Raw genomic sequence first — 20,544 nt, 5'->3', positions numbered from 1 at the left:
CTCAGAGCTGGAGTTTGTTACCTCTTATAAATACATTGGCCTCTGGCTAGACCATCTCTACTCACATAAAACACCTGCAGGCCAAAGGCAAAGCTCGTCTGAGCTTCCTGTACCGCGACACAGCTTCCTTCACCCGCTCGGCCAAACACACTCTTGTCAAGATGACCATCCTCCCTATATTTGATTATGGCGACACCATCTATAGAATGGCATCCCAGCGTGCCCTCAGAAAACTCGACATACTCCATCATTCCGCCATCCGTTTTGCCACCAGTGCACCCTTCACCACTCACCATTGTGACCTTTATAACCTGGTGGACTGGACATCTCTTCACACCAGAAGGCTTCTTCACTGGCTTCAAATAATTTACAAAACCATACTTGGTAAAACACCTCTCTACCTCTGCTCCCTTCTGCACGTCTCTACTTCTAACTACAGCCTAAGGTCCAGCAACTTCATCAAACTCACCATCCCCAAAGCCTGCACGGTTTCTGGATGCAACGCCTTCCGATTTGCTGCTGCATCTGACTGGAACACACTACAAAACACCCTTAAACTCACTGCCCTCACGTCGCTCACTGCTTTTAAACAAAATCTGCAACAGATCTTAACCGACTGTTGCACCTGCTGACTGCCTCCCAATCGCACGCATAACCCTCCTATTCTCTCCTCCCCCTAAGCCCCCTCACCTACCTCCCTCCCTCTCCCCCTTTCTTCTCTCTCTCTCCCTCTGATTCTCGCTCTCCCTCTCTCTCCCTCTGGTTCTCACTCTTCCTTTCTCTTTTTCCCTTTCTCTTTTTCCCTTTCTCTTTTTCCCTCTCTCCCTTTCATTCTCTCCCTTATTTATTGTTGTCCTTGTATACTATTGCTACTGTCATTTTGTATTTTATTTACTTGTATGCATGTACATAACCTTGTTTTTGTTATAGCCTCCCACCCCCCCCTTCCCACAAAAGGCCTTTGCTTTTTGGACAGGCTGCTTTTGTATATAAGAATTTGTTCTTAACACATTCGGGGCCATTGGGATGCATCTAATAAATCTCTAGAGGACCGGTAAATGTAAACAGACGTGGGGCTGTTTGTAGAGCTAAATCTATACTTTATAGTATTGCTATCTGTCCATTCTCATTGTCAATTGAGTCCATAAACTGTCCCTTCAAAATGGCTTAAAGAAAAAAATTATTCATCAATACGTTCTCATTTTATAGCGCCGTGAATATAAGCGTTATACGGGATTTCGGCTAGGATATTTCCTGGAAGGCGAGATAAAGGGCTAATAGCTACTACCATTATATCCAATGGCATTTCTGTTATACATATGCTACAGTTAAAACTCAAACTGCATATGATCGGCACGATCCTCAAGCATGTATGCATGAAAGGGGGGGGGGGGGGGCGGGGGACGTCGTTTCTGATTATTGATTACCAATAACCGCGTTAGCCTCATTAGCCTCATTCATTGATCGGATGGATGGCTATCAAAACAAGGCCCGATCGGGATGTACTTTACCGATCGCCATCTGGTAGATCGATATGTCCATTGGCTGATGATAAATCCCCTTATTGCATAGTGAAATCTGCGATCCAAAACGTAATCCAAGCTACAGGCTGCACATCCAGAATCGAGCTAACTGAAAACTCCATTGAAAGTAAAAAAAAAAAAGAGTCCACCGTTCAGCCACAGGGCACACTCCATTATCGCGACAGCGCCCCTAAGAGGATCTGGCCGGTAATGCACGTTGGCGAATTCAAAGAGTAGGGTACATCTGCAGTGCCGCTCAGAGACCTTGAATAGGTTATTAAAATGGAATAAAAGCAAAAACAACTTGCCACGGATATATCTGTGCTTCTGTCCACAACGGGTGGAATCGAAATACGGAGATCTCCGTGGTCGGGCGCCATTGTGTTAATTGCTTGCCTGGATAAATAAAGGTTAAAAAAATAATAATAATAGAAAAGTGAAACCTATGATCATTCGTATACATTCTCTCGTCATGATTTTCTGTTTCTGTTTCTTTGCTTGCATGTAATTTTACGTTAGCCATCTTAATTGTTAGTGCATGCATTGTGTGTTGAGTACTGACTTTTAACCCATTCTCCGCCGATGACGTGTTTACACGTCATTCTCCGCCATGCGTAATCTGCCAATGAGTAATCTGTCTTTGAGATCAATATTTCATATTTTTGTCATGGTATTCACATTTCACCCACGGAGTCTTTGCTGGTGTTGTAGGACTCCGCTCAACTCTGCAACGCTTCAATACCGCCACCTGGTGGCCGATCGGCGAGTTGCCAAAACCGGAAGTGGCCGGAAGTGCTTAGTCTGTCCCCTATTCCGTCCGGACTCTATCCAGACACCGTGGACATCGATCCGTTGCCATAACTCAATAAACAACATGATTGGACGTATATTAGTATTATACAAACCGGAACTGGATCACCTAGATCAACATCACATAACTGGGATCTGTTTGCGCCAGTGTGATCGCCCAACGGTAAGAGGAAGCTGCCGTGAGTTTCAGCGTTTTTGATTATTATTTTCCATACAAACTGCTCTGATCTATATATCACCCATACTACATGAATCATTTAACGTCGGTCATTGCATTATAAACGACGCCCCCCCCCCCCCCCTCCGGTCACCAGCAGATGACCAGTCATGACGTTTAGGATCATGTACAGTTGAAATTAATATAACGTTGATCGGTATCAAACTGCATTTGATCATCTAATATATGCATTTATGGCTATATCTCATGTTCTATGAAATACAGCAGAAAACGATAAAAACATATTTATACTCTGGACGGTATTTTAGTATGAATGTGTGAATGAAAAAGTAAAACGTTCCTACATCCTGAACGATAGATAATTGATGTTGAATGGGCCATAGTAATGTCAATTTAGCAATACAATTTAAAAAAGCCCTGCAAAGAAGGTGAACATCTCCATAGACAAATAGTGCTGGCAGAGAGGTTACAAGGATGGATATAAGCTCTGGCAGAGAATGGGTTAATAATTTTGTTTTGCAATAATAATTGTTTTTGTATGTTTTTTTTGTGTGGACCCCAGGAAGACTAGCTGGTTGCTATGGCACCAGCTAATGGGGGTCCGTAATAAAATAAAATTAAATGATAACTTCTAGGAAACACAACATTAGTGAAATTACAAACTACTCCTCAGTTTGATGGGGACCCCCTGGAACCCCCACTTTGACAACCACTGCTGATACACTGATAAAGGTCCCAATGTCCAAACAACAGAGTTAAATATTTGAGGAAATTGTGCCTTTGATGATATAAGCATGACCTTTGGGACGCTGTATGTGACGCGGCACGGTCTAGGTCAGGTTGTTAAGGAGCTCACGATTCGTAAGAAAATGCTAAAATGTTGGCAATTCAGAAATAGGTAGAGTGCTTTGAAATGTTCTCTATCTGTCTCCTTATTTGCTAAACGTAATACGACTTGTAAATATGTTAATTATGGTAAGATAATGCTGGCTATATTACTTCCCTCACTGTTTAACCCTTTCACTGCCGCACTACCAAACGGTTAACCCTTTCACTGCGACAATACACAGAAGGTTAACCCTTTCACTGCCACACAACAGCCGGTTAACCCTTTCACTGCCACACGACAGAAGGTTAACCCTTTACTTTACTTTACTACTACTAGACGTGCAGAAATTACAGCTACCAAATCCATCGCTGGGTGGGAATTGGACTTTGTGGACAGCGACTCGTACAGGTCGGTTGGTGCGCCTGTACAGCAGAATCAGGAAGTATCGGGGGCAGCGTGAGCCTCCCACGCGTTACTCTTCGCCACTGAGAGATCGCGCTGTACAAGTGAAAAGATACAACGGCTGCCTCGTGTACCGGAGGGGACACGTGATGCAAGGCTTCGTCCACATTGCAGCCGACCAGTGGGAGGCATGGTCTAGCAACGTTCGAGACAGGGGAGGGAATTGGGATGGGAGAAAAATAGAAAAATGGGGAGAAAAAGTTTATCCAAAAAATAATAACGCATCTATTTCAGTGCACACCTGGGAGTTCTACGTTCATTTATACCATCATACATACATTATACATGTATTCACTCAACCGTTACCACTAGACATTCACCCCTGCATTCAGTCTAGTGTTTTTGATTTAACGTTCCGCTGTGATCACTTTTTCCTCTAACAATCTAATAATCACCTCTTTTGTCATTGTCAGCTCTTTGTTGTATGTTTTTACAGTGTGAGGTAATATTTTTTTGTCACATCACATCATAATAACAAAGCTCTCCTGCAGTCCACTTGGAGAAGGTGTTAGGTGGGGGAGTGGTTAGGAGGTGTGTTGCAATGTGGGTAAAGTAGAACCAGCTCCAAGCCTTTGAAGCTCTGTCGCTCTAAACGAGCAATTGTGGTATCATCTTGGTTAATAAGACAGATTGAAAAGTAAAATCTGCCCGATTTGCACAATGCAATGGCTTATTTTCAAGGTACCTGTACTTTCATATCATGTAAAAAAAATAGATTTGAAGATTGCTCAACAAGACCTGCCTGGTCGCGTGTATCACTTCCGCAACGGATTTAGTCGGATTTCGGTTTCCGGGTTCGCCTGATTGGCCGCGACGGCCACGTGACACGCTGTGGAACGCCCCCGTGGCAGCGGCAGACTTCACTGCCGCTTTCCCACTTCAACGCCAGAGCAATATTGTCGCGCCATCTTCTGAGTGCTCACTGAGTTACGCTACAATATACAATATACTATGCAATGTACTAATATACAATACGGCTCACTTTTCCCACTTCAATGACAGAGCTGCTGTTTAATAATATTGTCGCGTTGTGGAAAGCAGGATGAGAGAGCGTAGATTTCAGTGTGTATCATTAATCATTTATCATTTAACATTTGAAAGGCATACATTGTTGTCATACAGAAGTACAGAATACTATTATCCAAAATGCTTCTTACTGTTACTGTTAGAGACTGTGCTAGACAAGATAAGTATGAAATAAAATAGTATAGCATAAAATCTACGCTCTCTCATCCTGCTTTCCACAACGCAACAATATTATTAAACAGCAGCTCTGTCATTGAAGTGGGAAAAGTGAGCCGTATTTAAGCATTACATCACGCGCAGGAGTGGTTTGTGACCAATAAACCATGCCTAGGGGTGGTCGTTAGACCCCCCTAGGCATGGTTTATTGGTCACAAATCACGACTGCAAGTGATGTAAAGCTTTTATACAACTGCTAGATTCATCCAACCTTATTTCTATACAATAAACACACATTAATCGAAGATTTATTGAAAAAACCATCCGCCAGAAAAAGTAGTTCCCACAACTACAAAAAAGACAAGTTGCCTCCATGTGGAAGCAGCTTGAAGTGCATCCAACCAAACTAACACATCCAACTGTGTATTATTGGAATGATTGAGAGAAGTTGCCTCATGTGGAAGCAGCTTGAAGTGCATCCAACCAACTAACACATCCAACTGTGTATTATTGGAATGATTGATTGAAAATTTTATTACCAGATGCAGAATGGGTACAATACAGTACGGCTCAATACACACAATTGTTAAGGGAATGCAGACCTACTTTCCATAGAACTTCATTCTTAGATGCTTCTATATAAAGTAGGTAAAACAAATTAAAAAGTCTTCTTTGCCCTATAGGAAAAAAAACGTTTTCTTCGCCCTATTCTTTTATTTATTTTTTTAAACCTACTGTAGAGGGCCTAAACTTAACCAGTTGGAAACCAAGCGTACAGTAATAAAATTAGCAATCAATCAATCAATCAACTCAATAGGCCATGCTCACTTAGAACAGCGCAGCACCCAGCTCTCTGACTATCCCCCGCGTTGCAGGCAGAGTGTGTGTGTGTGTGTGCGTGCGTGTGCGTGCGTGTGTGTGTGTGCGTGTGTGTGTGTGTGTGTGTATGTGTGTGGGGGGGGGGGTGTGTGGCGGTGGGTGGAGACTAGAGCGAGCGCTGACAGTCGAAAGGAAAAAGAAATTGAAAAAAAAATCGCAAATTAATCCATCAATCAATCCGCGATTTTTCTTTTGTTACAGAATGATTCAAGACCCATCAATTACATCATCCAACATTGTTTAAACGACTAAGACATTCGCTGTGACAGAATCGCTTGATAGTCGTTTAGTCGCCATTAACATATCCATTTGTAAAGATTATTGGCCACCTTCTTGTGATCCGGCGGAGTGATGTGATGTGGTTCGGTTGTGGGCGGGTCCTGGGCCAGCAGCGTGGATTGTTGCCAATAAAGACGTGTAAAATGACTGTTTCAGCCAATCAGAATCGAGAAATTTGCATGCCGTTGTATAATGTATATTAGTACATTGCATAGTATATTGTATATTGTAGCGTAACTCAGTGAGCACTCAGAAGATGGCGCGACAATATTGCTCTGGCGTTGAAGTGGGAAAGCGGCAGTGAAGTCTGCCGCTGCCGCGGGGGCGTGCCACGGCGTGTCACGTGGCCGTCGCGGCCAATCAGGCGAACCCGGAAACCGAAATCCGACTAAATCCGTTGCGGAAGTGATACACGCTGCCTGGTCACATACTGTCCTGTGGTAACAATTACCTTGAGAGAGAATAAGGAAATATTAGGAATTAGGAATTAGGAAGCTAATTTGAAGGCCATACTCAGAGCGGTAGACTTTGTTTACACCATAGTTGACATCTGGACAGCTAACTAGTACAGAAGCTAAACAGGTTGTACATTACCTTTTTGGAATTACTGAGAAGAGAAAGGCGACTGACAACCAACATCACGACCAGACCACTGCTGTATATCATACTCACTGACGTTCCCAGTGACTGCAACATGACTGTTTTAACCAGTCTATCTTTAATGGACAGAGAGTCAGGCTTCATACCCCAGCAGATATGTGAAATATTTGAGGGAATTGTGCCTTTGATGATAGGTTCCAGGGAGGAGAACAGCTCAGCCTTGTTCTGCTGGTGCAGAAACTCTGGTCAGTTTCCAGGAATGACACTGGATGGCTCAACGCGTCTACGAATGCGACGCTGGATGGCGTCTGGTCCCGAGATGGTACAGTACGTGTGGTTGATGAGTCTGAGGCCTCCACTGAAGAGAAAGGAGACCGCAGACCACAGTTGCCATAGCCAAATATGCGATGGCCTTATAGGGCATACTCTAGGAGTGCCAAAGCTCGTGCTTGTATCATCAAAGGCACAATTCGCTGGACTATCATCGCAAATCTGCTGGACTATCATCTTACATGGAATACATTCCACCTCATCCCTCGTGGATGATACATACACAAGGTGTCACCGTTTCAAGGCATCTTTTTCTCTCATGCCATGTGTTTTATTTGAAGCTCCCTGCATTACCTTGAAAGGATTTTGTTTTTCAGAGAGCTATGTTTGTGATAAACGACAGAGTAAGATTAAAGACACGAGTCATGTTGTGTCAAGTTAAGTCAGATTTATTTGTATTGCCTGAAATCACATTACATGTCTCAACGGGCTCCACATGAAGGCCCACAAATTGGAACAACACCTCCTGGCTTCACACATCAGGAATCCTGTATCATAATCAAATCAAATCAAATGTATTCGTATAGCCCGAGGTCACATGGAATAGCCCCATGGGCTGTACAAGTCTTCTTGTACAAGTCAAGAAGAAACATCACAATAGATCAAAAACAAAAACCACCATAAAATATACCAAATATGCGACACTCCCAGACTTCCCCCAATGAAGATAAGGAACGACTCACTAAAAGCCTAGCAATAGGGGAAAAAAGCACCACAGGCGGCGTGGGGGAGAGCAACCTCAGATGGGCTGTTCAAAGGGGATCATCCCCCAACAGGATGTCAGTGATAATATAGTGTTGCAGTGGATGATAGATGGATGGAGAATAGAACAGGCGAATAATTGGTATGAATGTATTGTGACAGACTCAGGGGTGTTATGAGCCGTCACCGGATTGGATTTAACAAAATACACACGGCACAAAGTAGAAGCAAGTTTAACAGCAGTTTTATTACTGTTTAGGGGAAAAGGAGAGGTTGGTGTGATCGTCAGCCAGTCCGTAAATTCCAGAGAAGCGTCTTGGTCCGTTAGCAGGGTTTGGTCCACAGAGAGCGGTTCTCGTACGGGCGAGGGGGGGATGATCCGGGAGAAGAGACGTCAGACCAGCAGGGGGTCGATACACAGGCGGGTTCTCATACGATCAGAGGTTACAGCACACAGCAGGGTCCTCCTTCCGAAAGCAGATAAACACAGCAGGGGGTCACACAGACAACAATCTTCCTCCTCTTCTTCTCTTCTCTCTTACTCACTTCCTCTCTCGATCCGTACAGGTTTTCGCCTCAGCTACTCCAATGATTCTGTCACTCTGTCTCCATTTTCTATGTTGCTTGATTGTGTGGTGACCCCCCGTCTGGCACAGGTGCAAACTTCATCTGTGCTGATGCGCTCTGCCTGGAGTCTCTCCGGAACTCCTAATACGGGCATATGCCCCAGTACCTTGACCGACACATAGCGGCCGTCTATTACCACGCCAGCCGATCTGCCACAGTATAATATACATGTAATGAAACACATATATATATATACATTAGGGGTGTAACGGTACGTGTATTCGTCCCGCGAATTTACGGTACGGCCGTCACGGTGCGGATGCGCACCCATGCGACGAATACGCCCCACAGCGCAAACACACGAGTCCCACATGCAGGCATTCGCGAGGTCCGTGCGAGAACAGCGCGCGTGGCCGGGCACACCGAGTCAGACTTCAGAGCGGCGAAAGTGCACGGAGGAGAAAGGCACATTTACATTGGAACAGCTGCAGGGTCATTACAGTTTTCTTACGTTTTCTTGTTCGCCCAATAACGTCAACCAAATGAAACCAATGGAAAGAAACACACACGCGTCGCCGACACACACACACACACGCGCCAACAAACACATCAACATTCTCCCCCGCCGGACTCACAGGCACAATCAAATAAAAAGAAGAAACATACTTTTCCGGACAGATCATCTGAGCTCCACTGTGTTTAAATCCAAATAATCCTCTGCCATTGTTGTAATATGTCATCTGTTCTCTAGCATTCAGTCTCGTCGTGAAGTTAAATTCTCTCTGGAAGTGAAACTGAAAATTAGCAAGGATAAGTTTAAAGGGGCAGTAGGCAAGTGGATGCCTGAACACAGAATGACACCAGTATCACTGACTACCACGGCAAGCCTGTAGAAAAGTATTATATTTAATTATTATTATTATAATAATTATCATAAATATAATATATAAATTAAATGTTTTTAAAAAAAATTTAAAAAAATTTAAAAAAAATATATTAACACATTCATGGCCATTTGGATTCGTCTAAAATCACTGTAGACGGCCAGCATTTCTAAACAGACTTGCATAGTCCATGGGGCTGTTTGTAGAGCTAAATCTATACTTTATAGTATTGCTATCTGTCCATTCTCATTGTCAATTGAGACCATAAACCGTCCCTTCAAAATGGCTTAAAGAAATAATTTTTTCATCAATACGTTTTCACTTTATAGCGTCTTGAATATAAGCGTTATAAGGGATTTCGGCTGGGATATTTCCTGGAAGGCGAGATACAGGCCGCTAAGCTACTAACGTTAAATCCAATGGCATTTCGGATATACAGAAGCTACAGTAAAAACTCAAACTGCATATGATCTGTATGATGGTCCACCATAAATGCATGAAAGGGGGGGGGGGGGGGGCGGGGGATGTCGTTTCTGATTATTGATTACCAATAACCGTGTTAGCCTCAGTAGCCACATTTGCTGATCGGGTGGTTGGCTATCATAACAAGCCCTGATCAGCATGTAATTTACGTGAAAAAGATCTTACCGTGGGCCGGTTGGATCCCTTAAAGCATCGATCGCCATCTGGTAGATCCATATGTCCATTGGCTGATGATATATTCCTCTACTGCATAGTGAATTTGGCGTCGCAAAAGGTATTCCAAACTACAGGCTGCACATCCAGAATCCAGCTACTGGAAACTACATTGAAAGTAAAAAAAAAAAAATGCACCGTTCTGCCACAGGGCACATTGCATTATCGAGACAACGCCCCTAAGAGGATCTGGCCGGTAATGCACTTTTCAGAATTCGAAGAGGAGGGTAGATCTGCAGTGCAGCTCGGTGACATCGAGTAGGTTAATACAATGGAATAAAAGCCAAAACAACCTTGCCACGGACATGTCCGTGGTTGGTCCTCAACCGTTGGATTCGAAACACGGATTTATCCGTGGTTGGCCCCGAAACGGTTAACAATAATTATTATAAATATTTTTTTTCTGTTGTACCAAACTCGTACCGAACCCTGACCCCAATACCGAGGTACGTACCGAACCATGGCTTCTGTGTACCGTTACGCACCTAATATACATACATGGTAGCAGTAGTATCTATCTGCTGTTGGCACTGTTAGCCACATCAAGGACAGTGCAGGGAAGATCACACCACCTTGACAGGCCCGGGGCGGGACCAGAGAGACAGGGAGACATGGACAGGGGTTAGAGACCTCCGGTGTTCGCAATGGGCAGACATAGGAGCAATAAATACATGTAATAAGCATATATATGCATACATAGTAGCAATAGAATCAAGGTATATAAGAAAATGTACCTGTTTATTGCACTGTTTTATTGGATTCTATTAATATGTTGTACCACTGTATTTTATTGGATTCTATTATATGTTGTACCACTGTATTGCACATCGTCGCGGGCAAGACCAGCCGCATTTCATTGCATACCTGTATGCCGTGACAATTAAAACTCTTGAATCTTGAATCTTGAAATCTTGAAAATGATAAAATGTAAGTAAAAAATAAAAAGAGGCATATGACTACAAGCGCTGGTATACAGGATGAGATACAAGTGGATGGCTCAGGGCCATTTGCCCCGGGGGGCAGGAGAACCACCCAGAACAGGTTGAAGTAGAGCGGGCATGGTTAGACCTTGTAGGTCAGACTGAAGACGGCATGAAGCAGAACCATGGCGCCAGTGGTGGTCAGAACCAGTTCAAGGTAGAGCAGTCGCTGTAATCTGTATGTCAACACACAACCGACCCTGAATGCCAACATGATTCTCAAGCCGACTCAGAAGAATGGAATGAACAACAGTGTCAAAGGCTGCACTGAGGTCAAGCAATAAGAGCACAGAGGTTAAGTTAGAATCAAGAGAAAGCAGTAAGTTGTTTGTGACTTTGGTAACCACCATTTCGGTGGCGTGAAAGGTTCTAAAGCCAGACTGAAAAGATTTGTGAAGGTTGTTACTTGATAAATGGTCAGTAAGTTGCGTTGCGACAATCCGTTCTAATATTTTGGATAAGAAGGGAAGATTGGAGGTAGGTCTGTACTTTTTCAAAATGAGGAGGGTCGAGGTTCGGTAGCGGTTTAATAACGGCTGATTTAAAGGCCAAGGGCACCATGTCATTATTAGACAGTGAGGTGTTGAAGATGTTGAGTAGGGCGGGACCTAAAGTTGGGAGAAGTTCTTTAATGAGAGTTGCTGGAAGAGGGTCAAGCGAGCAGGTTGATGGTTTAGCTGCACCAACCAATTTTGAGAGGACACTAAGTGAGACGTTTTCAAGGCAGGATAGCGTATGGCTGGATTGCATAGCAGAGGGAAGGCCCATCGGAGGTTGGGAGGGACTCTGATTGGTGAGTAAGCCATCAATTTCGTCTCTTATGAGATACATTTTCTTTGTAACGAAGTCATTGGCCGAAAACGCATGATTTAGCGCAGTTGGTTGTTTTCCGAGTAAGTTTTGCAACTGTATCAAACTGAAACATTTAGTTATTTTTGTTTTAATTGATGAGGCTGGAAAAGTACGAGGTTTTGGCAAGCGAGAGTGCCTTTTTGTATTTTTGTAGACTGTCATTCCAGGCAAGGCGGAACACTTCAAGTTTGGTCGAACGCCATTTATGTTCAAGTTTGCGGCATGCCTTTTTCATGGTACGAGTTTCCTCTGTAAACCAGGGAGTTTGTTTTTGCAGACCACGTTTCTTTTTAGGCTTAAGAGGAGCAACAGTGTCAAGCGTGCTATGAAGGGCGGCATTACATTTACATTTAGGCATTAAGGTTACAGTATCTGTAAAGAGATCAAGGGGGCCGGAATAAGAAAGGAAGGGAGAGAGGGTATCCGCCCGGTAGGTATTGAACAAGTGTTGGGACAGTGGAGGCATTAATACGACGGCTCATGTAGGATTCCACACTATCTGGGCGAGAAACCTCAAATCAATTTGAAATGTTATGAGGTAATGGTCTGATAGGGCAGGAACATGAGGAGAAATGGTCATGTCTGATACAGTGACACCGCAGGCTAGGACTAAGTCAGGTGAGTGGGTTGGTGAACGGTTTGAATGAGACCAAAAGAGTCAATGATGTCAGTAAAAGCCTTGTTTAACCACATAATTATACATCTGGCAAAAATGGGGCTAGTTTTGCATACCCAAAGCAATTTGCGATTTATTATACTTTATACTTATAGCACATGCATGAGTCCGGTCTCTTTCTTTCTGGAAACATTCTGATATTTCTTCCACAACAAAGAGGAATCACTCTGACTGCTAATAAAATTATAGAGTTAAAGAGGTTTGAACACACTGAAGTAAAAGTTTTGTGTACAAAGATTTTTGTAATGTGTGTACTGGTGTTAATTCGCTGTTAATTCGGCATGATTATGTTACGGTTGGAACGCTTTGATGGCATGATGTGATGTGGAACCCAGTTTGCAGTATAGAAAGGAGAGATACTTAACAGGATAGATAGGAGACGGAAGGCGTTGGTTGCTTCTTTCGATATAACGTGCACTTTATTGACCCACGGACAACAATGATATAAACACAACACTAAGAGAGTCCTCACGACTTATATACAAGGACTAATTAGAGACAAGAGGATGATTAGTGAGATGACACACAGCTGGGTAATGACTACACATGAAACGTAACAGGGGAAAAATACAGAAACATGACAACACCAAACAGCACATAGATACAGACACAAGGAGACAAAACTAACTTAGACAATGGGGCACAGTAAGGACAACAGATGAACACACAACAGGTTGGTGATGAAAGACAGGACATTAATAAATAAAAGACAACAAAGATGAATGCACTGAACTAGTCCCCCTAGTGGTTGAGAGATGTAGTTCAGGCGTGGGAATTGTCCATGGACAGATGAGGGTTGTGGGAATTGTCCATGGACAGATGAGGGTTGTGGGAATTGTCCATGGACAGATGAGGGATGTGGGAATTGTCCATGGACAGATGAGGGATGTGGGAATTGTCCATGGACAGATGAGGGATGTGGGAATTGTCCATGGACAGATGAGGGATGTGGGAATTGTCCATGGACAGATGAGGGATGTGGGAATTGTCCATGGACAGATGAGGGTTGTGACGCAGGACCGGGGGAACCCTTACAGATTATCCGAAATGGCCGGAAATGTATGTTAAAATCACCAACAATTAGTAGGTTATCCGTACGAGTAACAAGCTCAGAGAAGAGGAAAATGTACAGTTTGAGTCGGAGAGAAAGTTGAGCTTGGAGTCATAAATCAGAGCAACCCCGCCTACTTTTTTGGAGGTGCGTGCGATATGAGAGCTACTGAAATTAGGGGGGGAAGCCTCGTTTAAAGACATGATGTCATCAGGTTTAAGCCAAGTCTCAGAGAGGCCCAGAAAATCAGCTCATTTACCAAAAGAGCTTTAGTTGGCAGAGAATGAATGGTAATAAGATCAACCTTCAGGCACTCTGTGTATTTAGCAGAGCAATTTTAAGCCACGTAGGTAGGCTTAATCGTTGGTACGATTTATCGCACAAGGACCAGCTGGGTAAAGAGGACCATAACGAGATATTCTAGTTTTTATCAGATACACTGGGTTAAGGATAATAATAATAATAAACTTTATTTGTATAGCACCTTTCATACAGAAACTGCAGCTCAAAGTGCTTCACAACAGAATAAAGACAGGCAAAAAATGAGCACATAAAGTGCAGACATATAAAATCACAGTTTTTTACATTAGGATCTAACATCCCAACAGGCCACCTTGTTTATGGTTTGATTCCGTTTTAAATAGACAATAATAAAAAGAGTAAGATAAAATAGACAGAGTAAAATAGTGCAATAGTGCAGTGCAATAAAATTGTAGAATAGAATAGATTAAAAAATATAAAATAATACAGTGCAAATAGAATAGTAGAATATAATAGATAGTAAAATTATGCAATAGAATGGACAGAGTAAAATAGTGCTACAGTACAATCAACAGCGGAGTGTATTAGAAGGCTATGGTGAAGAGGTATGTTTTTAGCTTATTTTTGAAAATATTAAGAAATCTAGCTTCCCTAGTGTCCATAGGTAGTGTGTTCCATAACTTTGGTGCATAGTTTGCAAAAGCTGCATCCCCAATTTTCCTTAGACTGTGGCTTGGAACCTTCAATAGACCAGTAGTAGATGATTGCAATGTTCTAGGAGGCACATAGTTGACTAGAGAATTTGCAATGTAGCTTGGTCCTGTTCCATTTAGTGCTTTGTATATAAGGAGGAGGACCTTGAAATCAATTCTAAATGTTACCGGAAGCCAGTGTAGGTTAGCTAATACTGGACTGATGTGGTCTCTCCTCTTGGTTCTAGTTAGTAGCCTAGCTGCCGAGTTTTGAATGAGTTGGAGTCGTTCTGTGTTTTTTTTTGGGAGGCCAGTGAGGAGTGCATTACAGTAGTCAAGTCGGCTTGAGATAAAGGCATGGATCAGTTTTTCAGCGTCTTTTTGATTTATAAACGGCCGTACCTTAGCTATGTTTCTAAGGTGGAAAAATTATGGATAGAGGATAGAGATAGAAAGAGAGGAGTGGGGAGCCTGATGGGGGAGGGACCCAACATGACTAGGAAATGTATAAACATTGGCAGGCTCCATCGGTCTAGCATGACTGGCAGGCTCGCTAAGCACCTGCACCCTGGCATGCTCATGTGGTGGGTGTCAGCCCAAAGCTATGATTCTGTCTATGTTTCTAGATAAGAGAGAGGCGCCTTGCATGGTAGGATGCACGCCGTCCTTTCTCAGCAGGCCAGGGCGATCCCTGCATCTACTGTAGCACTGCTAGATCAGGGGTTCCCAAACTTTTCAGGACGCGACCCCCAAATAACGGTGTCAGAGAGCCGAGACCCCCACTATTATAGGAGGTAAAAAAAATTAAAAATGTATTTACATTTTTTTATTATTATTTTTTTTATAAATGGAAATGTATGGTTGAAACATGTACACATTCAAACGCACACACACTAATAAGCATTGGAGGCTTTTAACCAGGGCCGGACTGGGGAAATCATTCAGGCCAGGAAATATAGTGCAAAATATATAAAATATAGCCCCAGTCAGGCCACTTTTTAAGCAGGGGGTCTGGGGGTCCCCCACCAGGACATTTCTTGTTACAAAGACTTCATTTCCTGCATTCTGGTGCAGGATTTCTTTTATTTGTACCCTTTAAATGCCAGTGTTTGTGATGGCATCACAAATTATTGTTAAAAAAAACAGGCTAGCATATGTATGATTAGCAACAATAGATCTATGCCCTTGATAGAGGGGAAAAGGTTGTCCAAGTGCCTTCAAAGAGAAAGGAACAGTCAGCATTACCTGTATTACCACTGGAATGCATTGTAAAGTGTGAGTCAGTCAATCAGTCAGTTATATAAATATACATAGATAGAGATAGACAGACCGACGGATGGACGGTTTGGGCTTGATATAAATGACCATGTCCATTTCTTACCTTCTTGTCATGACGTTGACTCTAATATGGCTTTCACTGCTCACAGCCTTTTAACCATTTCAGGTATACAATCACCACTGGCCAGTTAGCTGTAACTTGTCCCTGAATAATGCCCCATGCGTATCTACAGAATATGCACCAAAACAATGTGAACTTACAATTGAATGGGGCATAACTTGTGTTTTTTCTTTTCTTCTCTTGTCTTTCCCAGACTGTGGCATCTCCAAGTGGAGGAAAGGCAGGAAGAAAGATCCCCAGAGAGCTGAGGAGGGAAACGTTGCCCCTATAGATGCTGTTCTGGGGTCAGTTTGACAGCCTCCCCTGCCAATGGTTAAGGTCAGGAAAGGGAATGAAGGAAGCTGAACCCTAGTCAGCCGTCAAAGGCAACTTCACCCCTGAGAGGAAGAAGAAGAGGAAGAGGGAATCACTCTTGCTTTGCCGTTTGCTTTTTCTCAGAAGCCTCCTGTCAGACTACAGTGGATTTCCATTGGTTGAGCAGAAATCAAGGAGGGGTCAACGGTTGCCATGTATCTCAGCACTCTTTGTATTCATGTGGAAGGATTCATTTACATGGGACTATAGTCAGAATGAACAGGCGTCAACAAGTCCAACACGGAACATTTGACATATGTTACTGTAAGTTTCAAATGGACTTCTGCTCGCTTATTGCCTGACAAGTAAGGAAGTTATTTTAGCTACTATTCAGTTAATTCACCTGATTTCTCAAGTGCTGATGAACTCTCAACGCTTATCTATCTCCCCTATCAGAAGATCCCACTGCTGCCTTTAAGACTTTACATTCAGACGAGTCCACGTTTCTAATACTGCCTGGTACCGCCATGTAACAGTGCTTCTAGAATTCAGCCCTTTTACCCGCCAAAGCAGCTACGAGTGGGCTACCAGCACAAGACTCCGAGCTCCATCCACAACCTACATTTTAAAAGTGTTATTTTTAAGAGTGTGCAGTGGGCCAGATGTGGTGTGATTTTAAAGGTGTGTGTGGCAGTTCATTTCGAAAGCCCGTATTATGTGACCTTTGAGCCAAACAAATAAGCCTTCCTATTCTGTATGACTTTGTTCCGTACCAGACCTGTTTGTTTTTTTAATGATTATTTATCTAGGGGAGGTTGACTGAGCTTTCCTCACACTCACACCTGGGAGCTGCCTAGTGCAGTGTCCCTCTGTTGCCCACACCTCGGGTTTAAAAGTCTTATCTTAAGGGCACATTGAGGGAAGTTATTAAGGGAGGGGAGAACGTCCCCAGCTGATTCAAAGCAGTGGCCCTCTGGTTACAAGCCTGTTTCTCTAACCTTAAGCTCATGGTTCTCAAACATTTTCATGTCAGCGAACCCACAAATTGATGAGCATTCGGTTATGAACCCTCATTTCATAGGATGTCCCAGGGACACTCATTTGAGAATATTTGTATCGTATGGATATGATTTACTCCAGAACTCTATAACTGAGCTCTAGTGAATGGAATAAGAGTGACCCCTAGTGGCCGCCGGACCCCACATTGAGAACCATTGTTCTACTACCACCTTTGAACCTTTGAACAAGGTTGCATCAACAACACCTACTGTATACCCACTGACTTGTAAACAGGTAGTGTAGTTTAAAATTTGTGTGGTTGAGGAAATCTCTGAATCCTGACAGCCACTGTCTCTGCATTTATCGACACTTGGACACAGCAACATAAGAGTGCCACCTAATGCAAGATAATAGATGGATTGATTGATTGAAAACGTTATTAACAGATTGCAGAATGGGTACAATACAGTACGGACCGTGACACCTGTCTTACATTTTGCCAAGGAATCCTACATGTTCTACACATGTGTGACTTTAACCTGTCACTCAGGCTAGTCTGGACCTCACAGGACCCTATAGGGTTAAAATAATTAACAATTGTCTCCTCTGTGGTTTATAGCAAACTTAGAAATAGCAAAACATTTCTTTGCAAAGGTTGCAAAGAGGTAGGAAATGTATTCAGCTTGTAGACTATAGAACAATTGAAAACTGTGTTTTTTGGGTGGAAATATAAATATAAACAAAAGCGAGCTGTTTACAATAAATATCCATTAGATACCTTTAACTTAGGTACAGGTAGAGAAACCTTCCCTGCATCATGAATACAGTAGGCTTTACGACAAGCAATGGGCGCGGAGAAAATAATTTAGTAAACATTTAAAATTATCCCTTTAATCATTTAGCTCTTCAACCTGATCCTCTTTGACAGAGGACATATTTTTATATTTTCACAATGTGTATTTATATTATGCCAGCTGACAGTGTACGTGTTTTGTATGTTTCAAAAGTGTTTTGCTAATATGCATTTTGAATGCACGACCTGCATATGTATATGACTATAATGTATTATATAATGCCATATGTTTCCAGAGTTATATAATATGAAATGTAATAGTTAAAATACCAGTTGTTCCACTGTGTAATACTATGTTCCCTACAGCGTTTTCCCATCACTCCTGTTGCCCTAGAGCCTAGAACAATAGGATAGGTTTGCGTTGTCATAGGAATGTTCAAAGATCCCACTGGTAGACCATTGTAAGAGTAGCGTTGGCAGGTGTGCTGAATAACTAACACGAGAACCTTTAATATATTCGCAATACAAAAGCCATAACCATACACATCACTGCATTTTAATCAAATTAAGAATGTATAATTGCCAGAGTTTGAGCAAGAGAACTATGATACCCAACGTCCCCTGGTGCATTGGTCGCTAGTTTCAGTCAGCTTTTACAGACTGACTTGACTTTGCATTAGTTTGTGGCTAACTAAGCAGAGCTGCAGGTATCCAGTATGAAAAACAGCATGGATTGTGCTGAGAAAGGACTCTTGCCAATCGACAGCATCCATCGGTGTTCATAGGTCCTAGGCTATTTCATAGGAAATGGGGCTAGAGTTCTAAAATTGTGAATTTACCCTTTAATCTGGGGAGTCGCTGGGACTCGAGATAAAGCTGGGAACGAGGTTACTGGGACTTCAGCTTGTGGAACGCACCTGATTGGATAAATGACATGCTGGTGCTCTAGTGCGACATCAAGTGGCTGAATGCTATCTATAGCACCTTTAAATACTGTACTGCTTATAGGTAACAGCAGGAATGTGAGGATTATGAATAACAAGAGACATGGCTGACCTCAGACTTGGCTTCCAGGAGGTACTGACCCAATGTTTCATCAGACAATTGGCCAAGAGGAACGTAATGAACATTTATTTTGGGGCGTGGCTCCTCAAAGGACACTCCCACACCTGATTTAGATGAGGACTGAGATCTCCTTATTTATGTACTGCACCTCCTTTTACATGGAGATCCTGCCTTGTCTGGTGATTATAAACTATTTCATGTTGGCTCATACAGCAGAGGAATTATCCCTGAAACCTCACAGCTACCTTTCTGTTTTGGCCTGTTCTGGAAGAGGTTTGGTTCTTCCATGGGATGGCTGGGTTGACTTCAGACTGTTGACTTGACGGTTGCTCTCCAGATAAAGCACTGAATGAGTTTTCTGTTTCTGCCCTGAGCTGAACCTTCTGACCTCTGGCTGTACTGGCTGACAGTCTGTCGACAAGACATTACTTGTCGCTCAAGATTGTAATCTGGGAAACAAGATGCACATGCATGAACACACACACACACATTTATTCATTCATTCATTATTTGCCATCAGACCCAGTACCTATAGTTTTGCTGTATGCCATCTACAGTATACTGGCTGTTTGACACTGTTTTTTGGGAATAACAATTCATTTGTTCCCTAATTTGCTTTTAAGAATAAGGGCTATTGCATAACCTGCTTGCATAATCTACTTCTCTGTAAACTACGACATCTATTCAACTGTGTGAGACATGAGAATCTCTTTTAATCTCTGAAAACCAGAACAGCCTTTTGTTTCTCTTGGATTTGTTTGTGTGCCTGCTCCATGGCCTGTAGATATTTGCAGCTGACTTGCTGGTTTAGTCAGTTTATAGATGTAAAAAAAGATCCCATTATCCTGTCATGACTTTCAGCCTGAATAATAAAACACTGAGTGACAACAATAACAAAGCTGACTGTAGATGTGTGGCTCAGTGTTGAGCCGTGGTAGAGCGCCCCCATCCTGCGACTGTTCTGCATTACAGCCTATTCACTCTGAAAGGTTGTAGAATTGAAGTGAATCAGACATTGAATCAGACATGTTTGAACATACTGCAACGCAAACCTCATGCTTCTCGAATTACCACGGTTGTCTAAACTTTCTTTACACCTTCAGAGAGCTGCGAAAATTCTTAAATTTTTGTGAACTGTGTATAGTGGAGGAAGCATGCAGTACAAATGGGACTTCTATCATGGCTATGTCTATATGTATGAAATAATAATAAAAATTTATATTTTAATTCAATGTATTTGGTCAAATACTCACATAAGTTTGGCATCCAACCAGAGTGCAAATGTAACAGTAAAGTGCAATAGTAATATACAATGTACAGGTGATTCAACTGGATATACAAATATGTAAATTTGTACTACTCAAAGTAGTTGTGCTCTTGTGATACGGTATGGGTACTGTACTGTAGTAGTTACCATGGGAACGAGTAAAGATTACGATACAAAACACATTCTCTCAAAGATTCAGTTAAAACATTTACCTTTATTGGTTGTAATATAATAATAATAATAATAATAATAATAATAATAATAATAATAATAATAATAATAATAATAATAACT

At 42.4% G+C, this 20,544-nt stretch overlaps 1 protein-coding gene across 2 annotated transcripts in view; it reads left to right on the top strand.

The window, feature by feature from the left end:
* Window positions 1-20,147, top strand: part of il34 (interleukin 34) — a 157,594-nt gene extending 137,447 nt beyond the window's left edge. For both annotated transcript variants that reach the window (XM_084317204.1, XM_084317203.1), the window contains one exon: window positions 16,026-20,147. In XM_084317204.1, the coding sequence (XP_084173330.1) occupies window positions 16,026-16,126 (101 nt within the window). In that variant the 3' untranslated portion in view covers window positions 16,127-20,147. The remainder of the gene's footprint in view (window positions 1-16,025) is intronic.
* Window positions 20,148-20,544: the final 397 nt, after the last annotated feature.

The sequence above is a fragment of the Notolepis coatsorum genome, assembly GCF_963971535.1.
Source record: "Notolepis coatsorum genome assembly, chromosome: 6".
NCBI classification, from domain to species: Eukaryota; Metazoa; Chordata; class Actinopteri; order Aulopiformes; family Paralepididae; genus Notolepis; species Notolepis coatsorum.
This window is presented reverse-complemented; position numbering and strand designations above follow the sequence as displayed.